This window comes from Parasteatoda tepidariorum, chromosome 9 (assembly GCF_982258835.1).
Source record: "Parasteatoda tepidariorum strain Cologne lab strain chromosome 9, Ptep-v5.0, whole genome shotgun sequence".
NCBI classification, from domain to species: Eukaryota; Metazoa; Arthropoda; class Arachnida; order Araneae; family Theridiidae; genus Parasteatoda; species Parasteatoda tepidariorum.
In genome coordinates this window covers 79704427-79724075 of record NC_141763.1, presented here as the reverse complement: position 1 = coordinate 79724075, position 19649 = coordinate 79704427, and the positions used below count along the sequence as shown (strand labels likewise).

The following is a 19649-nucleotide window of genomic DNA, read 5'->3' as shown; positions in this document are numbered from 1 at the left end:
CAGTGAATATTTAATTTAAGAAATGTGAAATTATCAAATACTTGCAATTTTGAAATTGTTCAATGCTCTTTTATATTTTATTTAAAATTGTTCAATGCTGTTTTATTCTTTAAGAAATTAAATACATCAAAAATGTGTTCCTTTTCTTTAGAAATAGCATCAATGTTTAACAAGTGTGCATTCACATTTGAAAGTGTGATCCTGATTAATTAACTATTTTTCGTGATGGCATAATAATTTCCTAAATATTAGTTATATGTGATTTTAAATACATAATTTCTCTCAATGCTCAGCATCAGTCATAGGGTCATTTTTGTTGCATTTATTGATGGACTCGCAAACCCATCAAATTTATTTGTACCCATTAAATTTGAAAAATCAGCTGCATTAGAACCATGTTTCTTTTTTAAACTAACATTAATAGTAGTTCCCAGGAATCACTACAACTACTTTTTTTCTGTATCATACATCTAATTATGCTACTTTTTTAAAAATATAGCACACTACACAACAAACTACGAAAAAAGTATACTACTTCAGCAATTTCACTGCTTGTAGTTCACTACTCCCGATCACTAAATTTGAATTATCATAATAATACCAAGCTCAATAGCTTGTAAACAAAAAAAAGGGAAAGTTAAAAATACAAAGAAAACATGGAGAAATTATTTAAATATTTTAATGAGAGAAAAAGTTATAAAATTAAATATAAAAAAAATTTCAAAATTTTTTAAAAAAAAGTTGGAAAGCAAAATAAAGGAAAAGATATATCCTCATCACAGCTCATACAATTATGTCCTCAAAAGAGATTACTTTTATAGCATCGTATTAATATAACCAAAGCAAAATGTATCAATACGATAGAAAAATATATCATTACAATTATAGTAATAAATATTAGAAAGCACTCTTTTTTGCGGATATAATTATGTGAGTTTATTACAAGATTTTATCTTTTCCTTATTTTATTTTTCAACTATTTTTATTTTAATTTTTATTCAATTTTTTTAAAAATTTTTTAATATTTTTAAAGTTATTTTATGGGTTCTATGTACTTGCAACTTATGCACAGTATATTAAACTTACTATATTGTGTTCATATATATTTCATCTTGGGTTATCTAATTTTTTTATTCTATAGCTGTAAATTTTTAAATGCCAACAGTTGTAAGTTTCTTGATGAAATAGTTTTAATTATATTAAATTAGTAAAAGCTTAAATGTTTCTGTTATTAGCTGATATAATTAAAGAAGAAAAAGACATCAAAGAAGCAATGATAAGAATAGAAAGTATTGGACATGAAATTGTTCATATCAATAGTTTACTGAAAGAAAGGAAAGATCTCCAAGAAAGTCTCCTCCAAACTTCAGAGCTCTCTAAATTTGATTTCATTAAAACTTTGAAGGTGCATAATTTTTTTTCTTACATTAAATAAATTTACTAACTGCAACGATTTTTTTTTAAATAGATGTATTTTTGTAAAGAAACTGGATTTCATTCATCTCTTAATATAATATTATTATACTGCATGACCCAGTGGCCTTTTAGCTTCCAACTCTTCATTATGCTTGCTTAAATACTCGATTTATGTTAAAAGTGAAATCTGGCTGAGTTTTTTTTTTTTTTATGATTCTAAACTATTGGCTTATTGTTGATTGTGGTGACTCATTTCTGTTAAGTATTGGGATTAGAGCCGTGGTGGCAATGGGGATAGAGCGCTCACATTCCAATGAGATGAACCGGGTTTGAATCCTGGCGAAGACTGGTTTATTCGAATTCCGCATCCGGCTAGCACCGACCACGGTGCTGACGTAAAATATCCTCATTGGTAGACCGATTATGGGTTAGAATCCCCTTGCCATCAGGCTAACCATGGGAGGTTCTTGTGTTCTTCCTCTCTATGTAACGCAAATGCAGGTTAGTTCCATCATAAAGTCTTCCTTGAAGGCAAATTTATCCTAATACTTGATCCAGGAGTGCCCTTGTCTTCTGGATTGGGTTCAAAATTACAAAGCTACGGAGTTGAACATTGGTAGCCATAACCTGAAAATTTGTTAGGCTGTTCAACGACAGTTATTAAAAAATAATAAAAATAAGTAGATTACGGATTAAAGCCAGTGAAGGCAGAAATGGTTGGAAGGGAGTTAGATAAAGAATGAAATGAATTTTATCTACTTGAACAGATTACCTGATCTTCTAAGCTTTTGCAAATCTCACAAATTTTTAATATGCATTAGATAAATTACTGAATAATATTTAGACTGTAAATGTGTTTAAGTGTTGCCAATTTGCTCTATGATAACTAAATAATCACACTTACGTGATTTTCTTAGCGTTAATTTGCACTAGATAATTAATAAGATTTAGACTGTAAAAATGCTTAAACTTTTGCCACCTTGCTCTATGATAACTGACTAATCACAAACACCTGATCTAAGTATTTGAAAATTTCACTAACCATTGATATGCACTCGAAAAATTAATAATATTTAGACTTTAAAAATGCTCAAAATTTTGCCCCTTTGATCTATGATAACTGAATAATCTCACTAAGTAAAAGTTCCAGTCTTATTTCTTTAAAATATTTTGTTTTAGTGTATTCTAACTTACTTTTTTTGTTTTTACCATTTTATTTTATTTAATTAACTTGATCATTTTGTTGATTATCTTTAGATAATGCTTGGTATAAATATTCTGACTTTTGCAGGATGCTGAATTCCGATACGTGGATAAGCAAAATGAATTGAGAATTTTAAGACGAAAGAAGAAGAAACGGTTTAGGAAACTATTAAAAACTCAGTATGTTTATTATAAACTACTTTATTTATATATTTAGATATCATCCTAAATTATATTATTTTGTATGTAATGTTATCATTGCTAAGTATGCATACAAAAAGGATAAGTTTTTTTTATTTTTATTACCCATATGGTAACTTAAATTTATTTTATTTCATAAAATAAAGTTTTCAGATTGATAATTCAATAGCTATTCCATTTTAGATACATACAAAAAATAATTCCTTTGTACCAAAATAAGTTAATGAAGTTCAAAAGTAAAAATACCAATTATTAAAATCTTTTATGAAAATTATCTCTTTCTATTTACAATAATTTGAAATTTTTTCCAGTGTTTGAAAGCTTTCATTTTAAGATTTAATTTACTATTAATGTGTTTATAATCTGATTTTTTTTATCTCATTTCTTTTTTTAAAAAAATTATTACTTGTAAAGTTAACCAGAATAATTATCTTGTTGCTAAGCCATTCTTAAATATGTTTGAAATTTAGGATATAAAAATTGTATGTTAGAAGGCAGTAGTCTAAAATTTTTTTATATTTCTCTTTAGACAATGCATTGTGTATTGGGAAGGTAGAATTCATTTGGCTGATGAAACCAGAAAAATTTTAAAATCGGACGAACATCTTAGTGAATTTTACCTCTTAAAAAGTGAAATTAGACGCTTACAGGTAAATGAAATTTTTTTGTATAATATTTTTTTTATAAGTATATTTTGTTTAAAAATAAAACTTGCATTGTATTTGTGGTCATAAGATATTTATGTGCGTATATTTATAAACATCTACTATTAACTTATAATTAATGCTGCTTTCCTTGCGTTTTGACTTTCTTTTCTTTTCAATTTTCTTTCTAATGTAATTGTTATTTACAATGTAAATGATATTGCAAACTTAATAGTTTTAGAATTTTTTTTTCTGTAGCTGCCATTTTGTTTATTTTATTTTGAAATCTGTAATTTCTATAAAAGCTTAAAAACATTACTATAACATCTTTGTGAAAAATATTCAATAAAATGTTAAAATGTAAACAGTACACTCATTCACAAAATTTAGTCATTTTAAAAATTGTGTTTCACAATTAAATACAAATATATCTTTCTTAGTTCTTATAATTGAATTTGATATTTTCATATATATATATATATATATATATATATATATATATATTACTCTTATATTTTTAATTACAGTGATGTTTTTTTTTTTTTTTTTGTATGTAATAACAGAAATATATGTCGATATGTATCTATCACTGTTATTAAGATAATTAGTTCTTTCATCAGAATGGATGAAATAACAAGTCTTCCAAGAACATTTGCTATGTGCTAAAAGCGAGATAATAATTTTCTAAATTAATTTGTTTTATTTGTAGTATGTTCAGTATAAATTTACAAACATATTTTTAAAGAATTCGCAGAGGGTGGGACAAAGGCGTACCATTGCTGCAATGAAAACGTTAAACTAGTGAAATCTGATTTGAACAATCAGTTTTATTTTGCAAAGAAAGGCTTTTCTTTTAAAACACTTGTTTTTGACTAATTTGTATATCCTTATCATATTATTTAATATTAAGTTAAAGGTGTATAGTAGCATTAAAACTTCATGATGGTCTGCAAAGGTAATTATTAAACTACATTAATATTTTCATAAATGTTATTAAAACTTCTTAAGGATAGCATTAAAAATTACATATAATATTGAAGGAGTTAATAATAAATATCTGTCTTACAACAGTTTATTTCTTTTGACATGAAGTTAGTGCTATTTACAATTTACCTTATACATAGTAATAAAATCATTATAAAAGTTAAACTTAACTCCTTGCCGTGAAGCGTTACTTATATTTACAAATGAGAAAATGAATTGCTTTTAATACTTTTATTGTATTTTTTTAGAGATCCTTAAATTTAAAGTATTGGGATATTTTTAAAATATCATTTCAGGTGAATTTCATCTATGGTTTTGCTGTTACACTCTTTTTAGTTTAAATTTTCAATAGCAGTTTTGCTTAAATGTGGCTGAAGTTTATTTTTGCAGAACTCAATTTCTTCCTCAAAATGTAGTTTGGTTCTAGACTCATTGTCTTAAAAATTGAAAAATTGTATGGCATTCAATTATATGATCCAGGCCAAAATATTGCTTGAAAATAAATAATACTTAAATAACACTGAGACTGTCCTGATGGCTTTATTTTTTTTAGTTGACAATATTTTACATTTTATTGACCAAGTTTTCAAAATTCAAATTTTGCCAAAAGTTTTACCTTTTTTTAATGCTAAATTTATAATTTTTAAAATATTTATTCAATCAATGCTCTCTCTCTCTCTCTAGGTTAAAGAAGAGCAGATTAAAAAAGAACAAGAGAAACTGATTCTAGAAATGCGAAGAGCAGTTTACACTTATACTAACTTATATATTGAAGCAGACAAGCAATCAGTTTTTGGAAAAAGGAAAATAACTCCTGATTATGTAAAGAAGAGGATTAAATACACCCTGAAAAAAGTCCAGGAAGAAAAAAAAGTAATATGTTAAACTAATATATATTAAATTGTATATGAAGAGCTGAGTGGAAGAAGATTTGTGTGGCATTTTAATGAATTTGTGGGAATTGCTTTTTTTTTTTTTTTTTTTTTTGCATGGTATGTGAGGGGAAAAATTTTTTTATATGGAAAGCTGAGTGGGCAAAGTTGCTAAGTTGCATTTTAGGGAATTAGCTTTCAAGTTTTTTTAGTTTACCTTTAGTCTTCATTGTTTTTAGGTTGATCTTTTCGATATATGTGAGGAAATAAAAAATTTTGTATGTGAATAGCTAAGGATGAGGATTCATAGTGGCATTTTAATCGAATTTCAAGTTTTTATATGGTTTTTTTTTAGTATGAGGAAATAAAAATTATTCCTCACCTTCATTTCTTATTTGCAATCAGCCAAATTAGAGACCTTCAACTGTTGTCTTTGACTGTTTTTTGTCAGTTGCACTATTAACTTTCTGCCTCTCCAAAAACATCCCACCGTCATTTAGTACTTTCCTTCACTGAAATTCCATGACCAATTTCCATGACTTGGCAATATAAATGAATTTTGAGAAATTAAATTTAAAAAATAGGATATTTTCCTGAGAAATTTTGAATTTTTTTAAAAAAAACTTCACTTAAACTTTTTACTTAATTCCTTTTTCTACTCAGCATTTCATATGTGCTATTGAATGGAATTTGATTTTCTCAAATGTCTGTAAAGCTTAATTCTAACTATTTCTAAAACTAGTGTGATTTGTTACTGATATTGTAAATTAAAATGAAGAAGAGAATTTAAGGATAGTTGGAAATAGGATAAGATGAGTAGAATTTTATCATTATTATTGTTAATTGATTTCACATACAATCTAAAATCATTTGCTTTATAGATATTTGACAATTAGGAATCAAAATTAGCTACTACTAATTATTATTTTTATTATTCTAAGATGCTAATCTAAATTCACTCCTCCTGTTGTATTAAAAATAAAAAATTAAAATCACAGTCTCTAATATTTGTTTTAACTTTCAGTAATATAGCTGCAACAATTAAATTTTATTTGTTATTAGCCCATCACGAGATATATTGGGAGCTTTTAGATCATTTTACGTACAAGAAAACATTTAGAAAAAAGAAAGAAAAAAAACTATTTTTTTTGAAGGGAAAAAAAGGTTTAAACAAATTTTTCATGAAAATGTCAATTGGATTTCTATCTTGTGCATCTTGAGGATTACCAAGTTTTGAGAAATCTATAATGTGGAAAATCAGTTCTTCCTGAGAGTTATTACATACTGAAGATAGGCCTTGCTAGAAAAAAAAATGGCTCCTGCCCTTGTAGAAAAAAAGAAAAAAAAAAGAACAAAGAATGGTGAAGAAAACTGGAAAGACTAGGGAGGAAGTATTGATTGAGGAGAAATTTTGAAGAAAAGTTGGTTCTTATCCAACCCAATCTTAAAATTTTATTTTTCCTCAGCATCAAATGTTGTAAATTGTGTTTTGAAACTTTAAAGAGGATGTAAATAAATGCTTTTGACACCTATGTATATTTTTACGATTTCAATTGAATGCTTGATCCTAAAAAATTCTCAAACCTTGAAATTTCTTTGTCTCAGAATCAGCTTTCATGGATATAAACTGCACCCCCTTGATTTTCATGTATTAAAGGACACGGGAAATCAATAATTATGTTTTGTTATTGTGACCAAAATAAGAAGAAAAAAAATTCAATTGTGAAATATATTTTGTATTTGTGATTTCTTTGAAAGACCAAGATAATTGGCTTGGCATATGCCTATTTAACCCTTTTGCAAATTAAAGAATTATTTTCGTTTTGAAACAATTAAAAAAAATCTATTTACCTATCTCTAAACATTCCAACCATTCCTGTGTTTATCATAACTTCCACACAAAAAATCTAGGGTTCCTAGATATCAAAGAAATTTAATTTTCTTTCAAGTAGCATTAATTTTTATTTAAAAAAACCTTCCAAAATCACCAACCTTGAAATTAACGAGAGATTAAAATTAAATTATTCTAAAATCTATTGCAATTTTTAAATATAAAAATTCTTTAATAAGTGGTTGAAGTTCGATGTGTAAGCAAATTGGGATAGTCATTGATGATTAGCAACTTTTTTAAAAAAAAAATTTCTTTAAATTGTTTCTTGGATGTTAACATTTCAGTACTCTTCACTAATTAGGCAACATTTGTAATTATTATGATTAAATTAATTTATATTTCTTTTTGGTTCTTAAATGTATGATACTGTTATAATATGACTTAATTAAAAAATCATCAGATCATTTTCTTAGAAACTTAAGGATAGAAATGGCATATTGTGGCACTGTTAAAGTAATGAGCATCATGTCTTAGGACATCTCTATTCAATAAGAAACTTTACTAAGTTATTCGATAAGATTATAAATTATTCAATAAGAAACTATATTAAATTCTGATTTCTTGAATCAATTCTAGATCTCTCCTGAGCTATTTATTATTATTTTTTATAATAATGTTTTCGAAATATTGTTATAGTTCTTGTTGTTGCTTATTTTAACTAATCTAGCCCATAGGCTAGACCAGCTTCATGAGACCGTATACATTCAGAAAGTACAAAACTAGAAGTGGTCTCAGATCTTCCCTCTCAAGTCCCAAGCAGGAGAGGAGATGATCAGATGTAGGATTTTAGGGATTACATTTTCCACAGATGGGAAAGATCTTTTTTCAGTAATCAAATCTAAGACATTTTAAGTACTCACACAATAGTCTTGGCAGTGCACGGCCATCCTCAAATGTCAGAGCATCTCCAGGTTGTTTGCCACTATTCCAATTGTGTACCAGAGGAGAGCGCCAATAAGAAACACCAGCAGATTTTACTCTTGAGTAGATTTCCAGAAAAGTTAGTATGCAAGTAGAAACTATTCTAGTTCCTTCCTTAGCTAAGGCATGAGTAACCTCATTTCCGTCACTACATCATGTGAAGGTACCCATTGGAAATATTCTATATATTGAAGCTATTCTAGTTCCATCCACAGCTAAGGCATCAGTAACCTCATTTCCCCCAACATCAACACATGAAGGTACCCATTGTAAATATTTTATATATTGAAACTATTCTAGTTCCTTCCTCAACTAAGGCATCAGTAACCTCATTTCCTCCAACATCAACATGTGAAGGTACCCATTGTAAATATTCTATATATTGAAGCTATTCTAGTTCCTTCCTCAACTAAGGCATCAGTAACCTCATTTCCTCCAACATCAACACATGAAGGTACCCATTGTAAATATTTTATATATTGAAACTATTCTAGTTCCTTCCTCAACTAAGGCATCAGTAACCTCATTTCCTCCAACATCAACATGTGAAGGTACCTATTGGAAATATACATCTTGGCAGATTGAGAGTTGTTTTAGTGAATTCAAAATTGAAATAGATGCGCTATGGCCAATACGGTGCCAGTTTTTCGGATGTTGTATAGAGCTGCAGCTATCAGTAAGAATCCAAATGTTATTTTGTTAGCAGTACAAAAGGCTGCAGCCTGGAGACCTTTTTCTATTGCTATTAGTTCTAAACAGAAGACTGAGAAATAATACGAACTTCTAGTTTTGTTAGTAAGACTACTAGATGATGAGTTAATGAGGACACCACTATCACTCTTGCCATGTTGGTCTTTGCTTCTATCTGTGAATATCCGAATTGCATCTGTGGAAATACTATTAAATGTTCTTAAAGTAATTTGCATGAGATAACCTGGTAAATCTGTTCTTTTGTTGGTGACAGGCAAAACTCTGTGTTAAAAGGAACTCTAGAAGTGTTATTATTATAGTTTATCAGCTCTATGTAATAAAATAAAGTGGAAGATCTTAACAGTGCAAAACGTGAAATCTGGGGCTTTGTGTTCTATGGAATTTAGCGATCATTTCACAAAATATATATTTAAGTATTTGTTATTTTCAGAAAAAATTTTAATTTTCTGCAGAACTAGCGACAAACAAATTAATAAATTTTGATTTGCTTACATTTTAAAATTTAGCTTTATAACAAACTCATCTTAGCAAATAGTCATGCAAATAATATAAATATTTTATAGTTCTTGCTTAGTTATAGAAATTTCTTAAATGCAAATTTCATTGTTTAGACCCATAAAGTTAGTGTGGTTTATGAAAAATTTTAATCTGTTGAATTGAGTTACATACTGTGCATAAATTAAACCCTGACTTGGAAATATTTAGTTTCTTATATAAAATTTGATAATTATCTCTTTCAAAAGTATTTATAATGACTTAACAAATGCTGTAAATAGTAAAAATGAGATCTGAAGTTTTTGTGGTAAAATCAGGAAATTTTACTTTTGAATTTGAGTGAAAGCTTTAAAGATTCTTAACTAAAAGGCATTATCAGAAAAAACTTACTATTTTATATAGTATATATATAACATTCCTTATTTATTTTTTATTGCATTAATTTTCAACAGGTTCTAGAAAAATACTTTCAAGAAATAGAATCTCTGAAAATGACTCAGTCTATTACTAAACAAGAATTAGATTCCTTGCTCCTTCTAACTACTGATCTAATGAATAAAATTAAATCATTGCAGTATGACATGCATAATAAGGAACAGGAAAGAAGACTGGTAAGTAATTTGTGAATTTTTTTTTATTTCATTTTAAATTAGAAAAAAGCTAACGGAGATCAAAAGGTTAATTTATATTTCATAGATTTAAGCATTAATTTTGATTATAATCACTAATATTAAAACTTTTTTCAATTTGTTAAAGAATGCTATAGGTTTTAAAGAAACAAATGTATGTAGTCTGTTTGTATCATGTATTACACTCATTAAAGTTGAAAGGTATGAAACAGTGATTAAGGAATCGAATAAAGAAAAAGAGGTTAAGAGTGGTTATGGTCTCCCAGTTTATTTCCAGTGATATGCAAACCTCATACCATGAAGGAAATAAGAGAGGTATTCCAATGGCTACTGAGCCCACACCTTCTACAACAATGTTTTCAGGGGGTTCACTATTTAGTTTTTTATGGGAGATTGTGGGTTGTAATTGCTCTCTCTCTCTCTCTGTAGGATCTAGACTGGCTTTATAGAGTTGAGGTCTGGAGATCTAGCTGATCAGATCATCTAATGTCTATCTTCACTTTCCAAAAACCTACAGATGAAATGAGCACTATGTTGTGCCTAATGAGACCTTGACTCAGATTGTGATCTAGACTCAAGGGATACAGCGCTTGCCTCCCAATGAGGTGTCCCAGGTTTGAATCCAGCAATTGCTGGTTCATACGAATTCTGCTTTCAGTTTGCATTGACCACAACGTTGCCATGAAATATCCTCCAGTGGTAGATGGGTTAAAATCCCCTTACCATCTGGCTAAACGTGAGAGGTTTTATGGGTTTCCTCTCCAGTTATGCAAAAGCAGGTTAAATTTCTTCAAAAAGTCCACCAGAAAGGCTAAATTGTTCCAATGCTTGATACAAGAATTCCCTTGTCTTCTGTATTGTTCAAATTTACAAAGCTACTGAGTTGAATATTGATAGTTCTAAACTCAGAATTTGGTCGGCTCTTCATGGCTGGTTATAAATTTATAAAATTCAATCTCTGGTATATTTGTTTTTTCACACAAAAAGAAAATATGAGCTACAAGACTTCATTCTTATAGCTATAATACAAGCCACAACCCTATGAATCAGGGCTCGAAAAACCACCCGACCTCGGCGGTCAAAAATTCCCAGCGGACAACGAATTTCTCGAATCCAACGTCCTCGCGGACGGCCATTTTCCCGTTAATGTTGGTGATACATTTCAATTTTTGTTATCTTACAAGAGTCTAGCGCCTCACTTCTAAAATGACCCTCTAATCTAGAAATACAGCAACATTATACTGCGCATTGTGGAATTGATGTTCTCTGTCCCGTACTGCAGCGGTTGAAAGGGACTTTTCAGCAATGAACTTACAAAAACAAAAAAAAAAAACATTACATACTGGTCTTAAACAAGAAGCGTTAAACGCAATTATGAACATCTACCTAAATGGAAAACCCCTTTCAGATTTTTGTGCAGAAACCTCTATAAATCATTAGCTTGATTGTGGAACTGCAAACGTTATATTTGATTCATTTAAAAAACGCAGTACCCTCGGTTAAATTGACATTCCAGATAACTAGACATTTGTCATTTAAATTATTTTATAAAAGGAATTCTAGGTTCCTATTAGTAACCTAGTATTCCTTTTATTACTGTATAATGCAATCCTAGTAACTACTAATTCATTGTGCAATTTATATAAATGTTTGTAATAAATAAGAGAAAATTATATTTTTATTTATTTAGAAGCGACGGGTTAGTTTCAAAGGAGGACGGGTACATTGTTGAACAAGCCATCCTCGGGGACGGGTAAAATTTTTGAGTTTTTTCGAGCCCTGCTATGAATGTGTTTTCAATATAAACTTAAACACAAGCAATATTGATGTTCACAACAAGCTACATCAAGTTAAAAAGTTTATAACTGCTTATTATGTGCTTCCCCCCAAACTGCAATTAACATGGCAGATCAATCAAAGTTCCTACTGAACAATTTATGTTTGGAGTAAAACAATCTACCTAATTTTTGGGTTTACGACTACTAATGTTCAAAGCCGTAGCCTTGTGATTTTGAACCCAATCCAGAAGACAAGAGATTTCCTGGATCAAGTATTGGGAGAAATTTGCCTTCATGCAGGACTTTTTGATGGAACTAACCTGCATTAGCATTGCATGGAGAGGAAAACCTTCCCTGGACCCATGATCCATCTACCACTGAAGTAAGTGAATGCCAGCTAGATGAGGAATTCGTAGCGACCAGCCATCATTGTGGTTTGAAACGAGTTCTCCTCATTGATAGGCAAAAGCTCTATCTCCTAAGCCATCATGGCTCAATGCGGTGCAATTAAAAAAAAAATGTCTCCCAGTAGATTTCAAGAAAAGTGGCTTGAAAACTATTTTTTTTCCTATTGCTAATGCTGTGAATGCTAAAATAGGATTTCAAAAAACTGATAATACAAAATTTATTCCTAAAAAAGAAAAATTGCTATTATACAAAAATGCCAAGTATATAAAATTCTCTATATTGAAGTTTTCTATTGCACAGCACTATAGATGTATCAAGGTGTTTGTTTAATATACGTCTTTTTCTTTGATGGTGAGGTAAAATACTCTATTAAATCTCTGATCTAATATTTGACTTTATTGATTTTTTTCACTGAAACAATAAGAAATATTCTTATAAAAATATAATAAGTGTAATCATACTTTTGTGGAAAATATAATTATTTATTTTCTAATGGTTTAATTAATTATACATTTCTTTCTTTAAGGCTGTCATTAACTTATCCTTCAAGCAGAAAGAATCAAAATTTATGCAAAAAGTTTTAGATGGAAGCTATGTTAGAGCTATGAGAAATGAAATGCATCGATTAGAAGAAATTGGTAAGCTTCAAGACGGATTGAGGGCTATGCAAGTAATATCCCACGCTGTAATAAATGAATATCCTGAATTAGAAAAAACTTTTCGCAAAATAACAGATTACATAACTGCTTCAAAACGTATTTGAATGGTTCGCTGTTATCTTTTATATTACATTTAAACAGTATTATGTATGAACATTTTTAAAGGTAATAAATTTCTTCATGGGTCTTTTTGTATATTAACCTTTTAATGTTTGAAGTTTATATTGATTGACAGTTTCTTTTTCATTTACTTACCTTATCCACAATTTTTCAAGAAGTCGCTCATGCCATATCTGATAAAAATTTCTAGTCATTTGTGGTATAAAAATAAATTGGAAAACCTGTTTTCAAAAATGTTTTTCTTTAAATTTTCCATTTCGCTAATGAAATTAACTAAAAAAATTTTCAAAGGATAAATTTTACATTAAATTTAATCTTTAAGCCTTATTTTTTCCATTGCTAGAATTTTCGTAGAATAGATAGATAGGTGAAGGCTTGAAGTTTTTAATATTAACAATGGTGTTTTTTAAAATAAGCATCAACATTATGAAGAACATAATATTTCTTCACTTTCTGAAGATATAGGAAACAAGTTATTTTAATGAATGCAAAATAAATAACGCAATCGACTTCTCTTTAATTTATTTTAACATAAAACACCATACAGTACATTAGAAAGCACAATACATAGTTTCTGTAAATAACCATCTACAATTTTATTATAAGGAATTTATATTCTTTTAAAAAAATTCATTAATCGAATTGATAAAAAAAAAAGAATAAATAAGACAATTTATACGTTTCAGGTCAACAAGATGGGAAAATGTGCTCTAAGCTCACATTGAATTTATTCTACAAAACATAAATTGGCAAAGAAACATTCAATAATACACAAGGAACAGAGCTAAAGCTCATAGTATTTAAATATCTTTGAGATACAGTCATTTGTCACAAGATATTTAAAATCATATGTGTAATCAAACCCTCTTATTCAACACATTCATGCTAGTCACAAGAGCAACAAAGAAAGATTTAATAAGTGTCACGGCCAAAGGTAAAAGAGGAAGTCAAGGTTTTCTTGAAGCTCCGAACATTGTTTTGAGCAAAACTTAGATTCATGCACCACGTCACTACCAAAAGTCAGTCTATTATTTTTATTAAAAAAGATCACAATTTCGAACACAAGTGGTTTGGGATTATAAAAAATCAATCCTTCTTGTTGTAATCGACTACTTCTTTGTGATAGAATAACAGGTACCTATAAAAAGCAAACTAAGTTAGCTCTAACCTTCATTTATAAAGATGATATATGCAGAAAAAATTTGTAAAAATATAATTTCAGATATAATTTGTAGAAAATGAGAAGTATAAGGTTAGTTTTTCAAGATATATAAGCAAATAAGAAATGTAGAGCTTAAGGATGTTCAAGCTTTTAATGATCAGTTCCTTAGTATTTTAAAATTAAGTTTATTGCTAGACTTCACGCCAGTATGGCAACAATTGTACATGGGTGATAGAATTGTGTACCTGAAATATGTTTGGAAATTACAAAATAGTAATGAAAAAGTTTTTTTTTTAATCAAACTCAATGCACTTAAAAAAATCTACTAATTATTATTCTACACATATGTAAGGTTTTAGTTTTAGAACTTTTCAAATGGAATAGCTGAAAAGCCTGGCACAAGATATTTTTTTATTTAAATGTTGATATTTCAAATTTACTTGTTGTGCAGTGCTTTGCTTTCACGTATTGTCACTATAATTGTTCATTAATGAACATTGTTTTTTGCTCTTTTAGATTTGACTTTATTTACAATTTTATAATTTTTAGATAATTTTTAATATAAAACTTCATTAGTTATTACTTTCTCTGTTTTCCTCATCTAGTTATAGATATTATTCAGCTTTCTTTCACTTAATTTTAATAAATACTTATCTTCAATCATTATGGGATAGTGAACCTAATTAATTTTAGGGTGTCACGATGGCAATTAATAGTTTTTGATGTGTACTTTAACATGAATTATGCAATTTTAAAGGTCGATTTTTTTTCAAGTTTGTCCACCATATTAAGTTTTTGGATCACTAAATTAATACCAAAATAGTCCTATTGGAGTCCTTTCCAAGGTAGTCATTTCTCATTGCTGGTGTGAATCCTATTTATTGCCAACCCCAAACAACTCCAACTTAAGTGAAGAATTATTTCAACAACCTTCTACTGCAATATTCAATACAAAATCTGATGTTTGGTTCAAATATAAGTAGATTATAGTTGTAGGTTTTAGTTAAGAAATTATTTTCCATCTAAGTTTTAGTTAAATGCAACTAACTACACAACTAAATGTGAAACCCAATTATTATACAAAAAAAATTGACATTATCAAATCTTTATTTTTCAGTGAAGTATAGTATTAAATAAACTTTGATTATTCAAGATACTCTTAAATAGATAAAACAGTATGAATTCATTCAAATGAGCTTAAATTCCATTGTCTGGAATACTTTTTAAAAAAAATAATGCATTGACTTCTTCATTTTATACAGTTGAGTAAATAATGGTGTTAAATATTATTCGCATACAATTTAACTAATTGAAAGGCTTTGAGATGTCTTTCTGTCCGTTCTTTTTCTTGTTAAAATATAATTTCCCTCTATTTTATTCTATAAGAAAATTGTTTTTTGAGGAAACTTTTTGATACAAATATAAAATGCTCAGCCAGTCATTTTTTAAAATTTAATATATTTTGAAAAATTATTTCGTAGAAAAAGAATTTGAGAAATATTTTAAACGTGATAAAAATTAACATAAATATTTGCTCTAGTTATAAAATTATTTTTCCACACATTTGTAATACTTTCACTTAGTTATTTTGTAAAATGAACAAGAAATAAGGTCTATTTAGCAAGATCATACAACCAAAAGTAAGTCAAACATTAAAGTATTAAAGAACAGTTTTAAAATGACTATGTTTGTTTCATGTATAATTTAACTTTAGCTTCCAAATAGGACTTTTCAATAGGAAATCCCTTCAAAATAGGACTAGATGCTTGGCTATAGATGGGTCATGTGCAAATTATATACTAAGAATTATCTATGGGTCATGTGCAAATTATATAATTTTACATATTATATACTGGAATTTTCTCATTCCTGATGAGAAAATTCCAGTATATAATATGTAATATGTCAGTATATAATATGTCCAGTATATAATATGTATATAATAAGTAAAAATATGATACTGTACCCTTCGCTCACGAGGACATCATTTACGGTAGCATTCGTTATCATGTCATCATCACACTTATACCACTTCTGCTTCATTTTAATAAATGAAATATAGTGACCACCTTCTTTATTTCCAGTGTGGTTAACAACAGCAAACAAACAAAAGCTATTTGGAAATAAAGAATATCACTGACACATAGGCTAACCTTTTAATAAAATATATAATACTTGAACAAATTATTAAGACTATATAAGAGCTTTTAAATTCACCCACTGAGAGAGAAAAAATGGACGAGTATGAAATTATGGTTAAGGGACTAAAAGACATTCATTTTTACATTCTTTCTATTTGATTTATTCCCCATTTAAAACAGAAAAGATAATTTTTTTTCTCAGAACCTTTCTGGTGCAAGGCCAGTTCCCTGCCCCCTACACATGCCAGCCGACCAATCTGTGTAGAGGTCAGGGAACTGACCTTGCATCAGAAAAATTCTGGTTTGAATCTCGGACAAGGCATCGATGTTCTTTCCTTCTCTGTACTATCTGTCTTTATTGTGGGAGCAATGTTGGCCCACCTAATATGGTTTTCTGAAAGAGTGGCCAATAAATCAGTCCTTCAGATGCCTATATGATGCAAGGTCATTCTCCAGGTGGGCATTGGAAGAAAAGAAAAAATTTCTCTCTTGATATACAGCTTATAAAAGATCTCAACTATGAAATTAATACAAATAAATGTATGTAAAAGTTTTAAGTAATGAAAAATAATTACATAGAATGAAAAGTTTTTACAGCAATATTTAATAATGTTGTAAAAGATTATTCTTTCGCAGAATTAGTTTGGTCTAATTATAATATTTCAACATATTTAATGCCAATAACATAGGCTTCAAAATTTTTAATTGTTTAAAGCATAACGATTTGAAGTAGTAAAATTATCAGAAAAACTGCTCTAAATTTGCCTATGAAACAAAGAGTTTAACATTGACTCACAAAAAAAATAGATGTTCACAAATTGGAAGAAAATTATACGGTAAAATAAGAGAACATTTTTTTTAAAAAAATGGACTTTTAGGTTGTTTTTGAGAGCTTTAATCAGATTTAAACTCTGTAGAAATTAAAGTAAATTCAAATTGGGCTGGTAAAAGCCTTATTTTATGCCTAAAAAATTATAAATTCTGCGTAAAATTTGCAATATTTAAAAAACATTAAAGTTTGGATATACTAAACAACTGAACAAATAAGTTTTTGTTGAAACATTTAACAACAAGAACAAACCTAACTTGTTTATACCATTACAACACATTGAGACCATTTTAAATGAATAAATTATATATGTAATAAAAACTACAATATTAAATCAAAATAAAAAAAGAATGTTTAAGAATTCTTAATTAATATTATAGCTATTTTTTTTAAAAAACAATCAAACAGAGGAAAATTTCTAATTGATTGAAATAACTTACTTATTATCACTACTATTGTAAGGAGAATTACTAAATGAACTTTCTTCATTAGTCCTAGAAGATGTACCACGTATTGATGATACAAATGGAGTCATATTGAGGTATTCAGGAAATTTAACATAAGTTGTAATTTTTTTGCCAAATTCTAAACGCTAAAAAGATAGAGATTCAATTATATAAATAATTAGCTCTATTAGTTAAAATAAAATACTGCCTAAAGCAGGAGTTTCCAAAGTTTGTGTCTCTGTAGCCTTTCATGCAAAATGTTTTAGGTTTTTTTTTTATTATTATCTCTCAGCAGCTTTTTATTTCTATGAACAGTATTCTTCTCTTCCCACCAGTGTTTTTCTATTCATTACAATTAAAGTGCTTGCAAAAATTGTAAATATAATTTACTAATCATTCTTTAATTTTTATCAGTTACTTCTTACTAACTTCTTTAAAAGGCCTACAAATAAGAAATGTACAGCACGCAAAAACCACCCTGACCTACAAAATATAGGGGGTCGTCGCAATCTGGGAAATATGTTCCCAATAATTTTATCAGGAGAGCGCTTCAAAGTTTTGGCCCTTTAATAATAATTTTACTTTTTGCGTATATCGATATATCTCCAAAACTTTTTAAGCAAATTTAAAATTTTTTGCACAAAATTATAAAGTTCGTTTGTCCAAAGATAATTCCATGCCAAAAATAACCTTTATTAAATATTTATCATTTTATTTAATAATGGTTAAACAAATTTTGAATTGTAAGGTATACAATGTTTTGCATAATTTTAAAGAATATAATTTTACATGGCACAGTAAATAATTTGGGCAAAATTATGCGACGATTTTGCTCAAATTTTAAATTTTGCCACGCAAAATTATATACTTTAAAAGGACGCAAAAATTTGTATACTTTACAATTCAAAATTGTTTCAACCATTATTAAATAAAATAATAAAAAAATAAATATTTAATAAAGGTTATTTTTGAAATGGAATTATCTTTGGACAAATGAACTTTATATTTGTGTGCAAAATTTTTTAATTCGCTTTAAAAGTTTTTGAGATATAGCGAAATACGCAAAAAGTAAAATTAACATTAAGGGGTCAGAACTTTGGAGCGCTCTTTGGACCAAACTATTGAGACCATATTTCCCAGATTGTGGCGGCTTGCTTTATTTTAGGGTCAGAAATTTAAATCTGTAGAGAAAAAAGGTATGTTTATGCAGAAAAAATGCATTTTTCTGTCAGATTTTGTAACTTAAATATGTCTGCACTCATTTATTAGCATATTTGAGGTCACCCCCTCAAGCCATTAAGTCTTAGATCGTGAAGATCCAATTATTAGATCAAAAGTTATTAAGGATGGTTCTTTTTTTGTGCACTGTACATATCTATATTACATTTATTAATATGCTAAAGATAAATATAATAGGATAGAAGAGTCATGTAAAGACCTTTATCTCTTAAATGTGTCACAAGTAGGTTCAATTTGGAAACTCCTGATCAAGATAAACAACAAAGTCAAGTAAAATATCAAACATTTTTATATGATGCAAACATTAACGAAACGCAATCATCTCTAGAAGGAGATAAGAAGTATTTCAATTTTTTTTTGTTGACATTTTACTAATTTGAGATAAGAGTGGTGTAAAAAACACAACTGAACAAACAATTAAACACAAAAAATTATCAAATAACTGAAAGTATACTATACTATTAAAGGGTTTTTTTTTTAATTTTATTTTTTTATTTTATTTCAAACCTTTAAATTCACATTTTTACTATAAAAGTATTAAATGCATGCAAAATAATTTATTTATAAGTTATAGTATGTGATTTCCTTTAATCAAAATGTTAAAACTTATCTTACACATCTAAAAATAATAATTGTAACTCCAAAATAATTTCCTATGTATAATCCATAGGCAAGGGGGTGCACTTGCACACCATGGATGTTTTTTAAAACAATTATAAAAAAAACAGAAAAACAATTTTGTTATAAAATTATTCAAAAACAAATAATTAAGTAATTATTGATACATAATTGTTAAATAAAACAAGAATTGTAATCATCTTGTTTGCTGCCCAAATCTGTTTATAACTTTTTCAATGAATTCTGAGTAATCCTTGATTCTTTTCTTAAGTACACTGAGCA

At 28.1% G+C, this 19649-nt stretch overlaps 2 protein-coding genes across 3 annotated transcripts in view; one reads left to right on the top strand and one right to left on the bottom strand.

Annotated features, from left to right (window-relative positions):
* Window positions 1-13008, top strand: part of LOC107439827 (coiled-coil domain-containing protein 40) — a 40649-nt gene extending 27641 nt beyond the window's left edge. The window contains exons 14-19 of the mRNA XM_016052544.4: window positions 1236-1405; window positions 2708-2799; window positions 3350-3470; window positions 5133-5321; window positions 9791-9949; window positions 12680-13008. Coding sequence (XP_015908030.1) covers window positions 1236-1405; window positions 2708-2799; window positions 3350-3470; window positions 5133-5321; window positions 9791-9949; window positions 12680-12916 — 968 coding nt within the window. The 3' untranslated portion in view covers window positions 12917-13008. The remainder of the gene's footprint in view (window positions 1-1235; window positions 1406-2707; window positions 2800-3349; window positions 3471-5132; window positions 5322-9790; window positions 9950-12679) is intronic.
* Window positions 13009-13439: 431 nt separating this feature from the next.
* LOC107439828 (ubiquitin carboxyl-terminal hydrolase 22-A) overlaps window positions 13440-19649 on the bottom strand; it is a 38983-nt gene continuing 32773 nt past the window's right edge. For both annotated transcript variants that reach the window (XM_087152226.1, XM_087152227.1), the window contains exons 11-13: window positions 17505-17656; window positions 16061-16207; window positions 13440-14070 (exon numbers count right to left, since the gene is read on the bottom strand). In XM_087152226.1, the coding sequence (XP_087008352.1) occupies window positions 14019-14070; window positions 16061-16207; window positions 17505-17656 (351 nt within the window). In that variant the 3' untranslated portion in view covers window positions 13440-14018. The remainder of the gene's footprint in view (window positions 14071-16060; window positions 16208-17504; window positions 17657-19649) is intronic.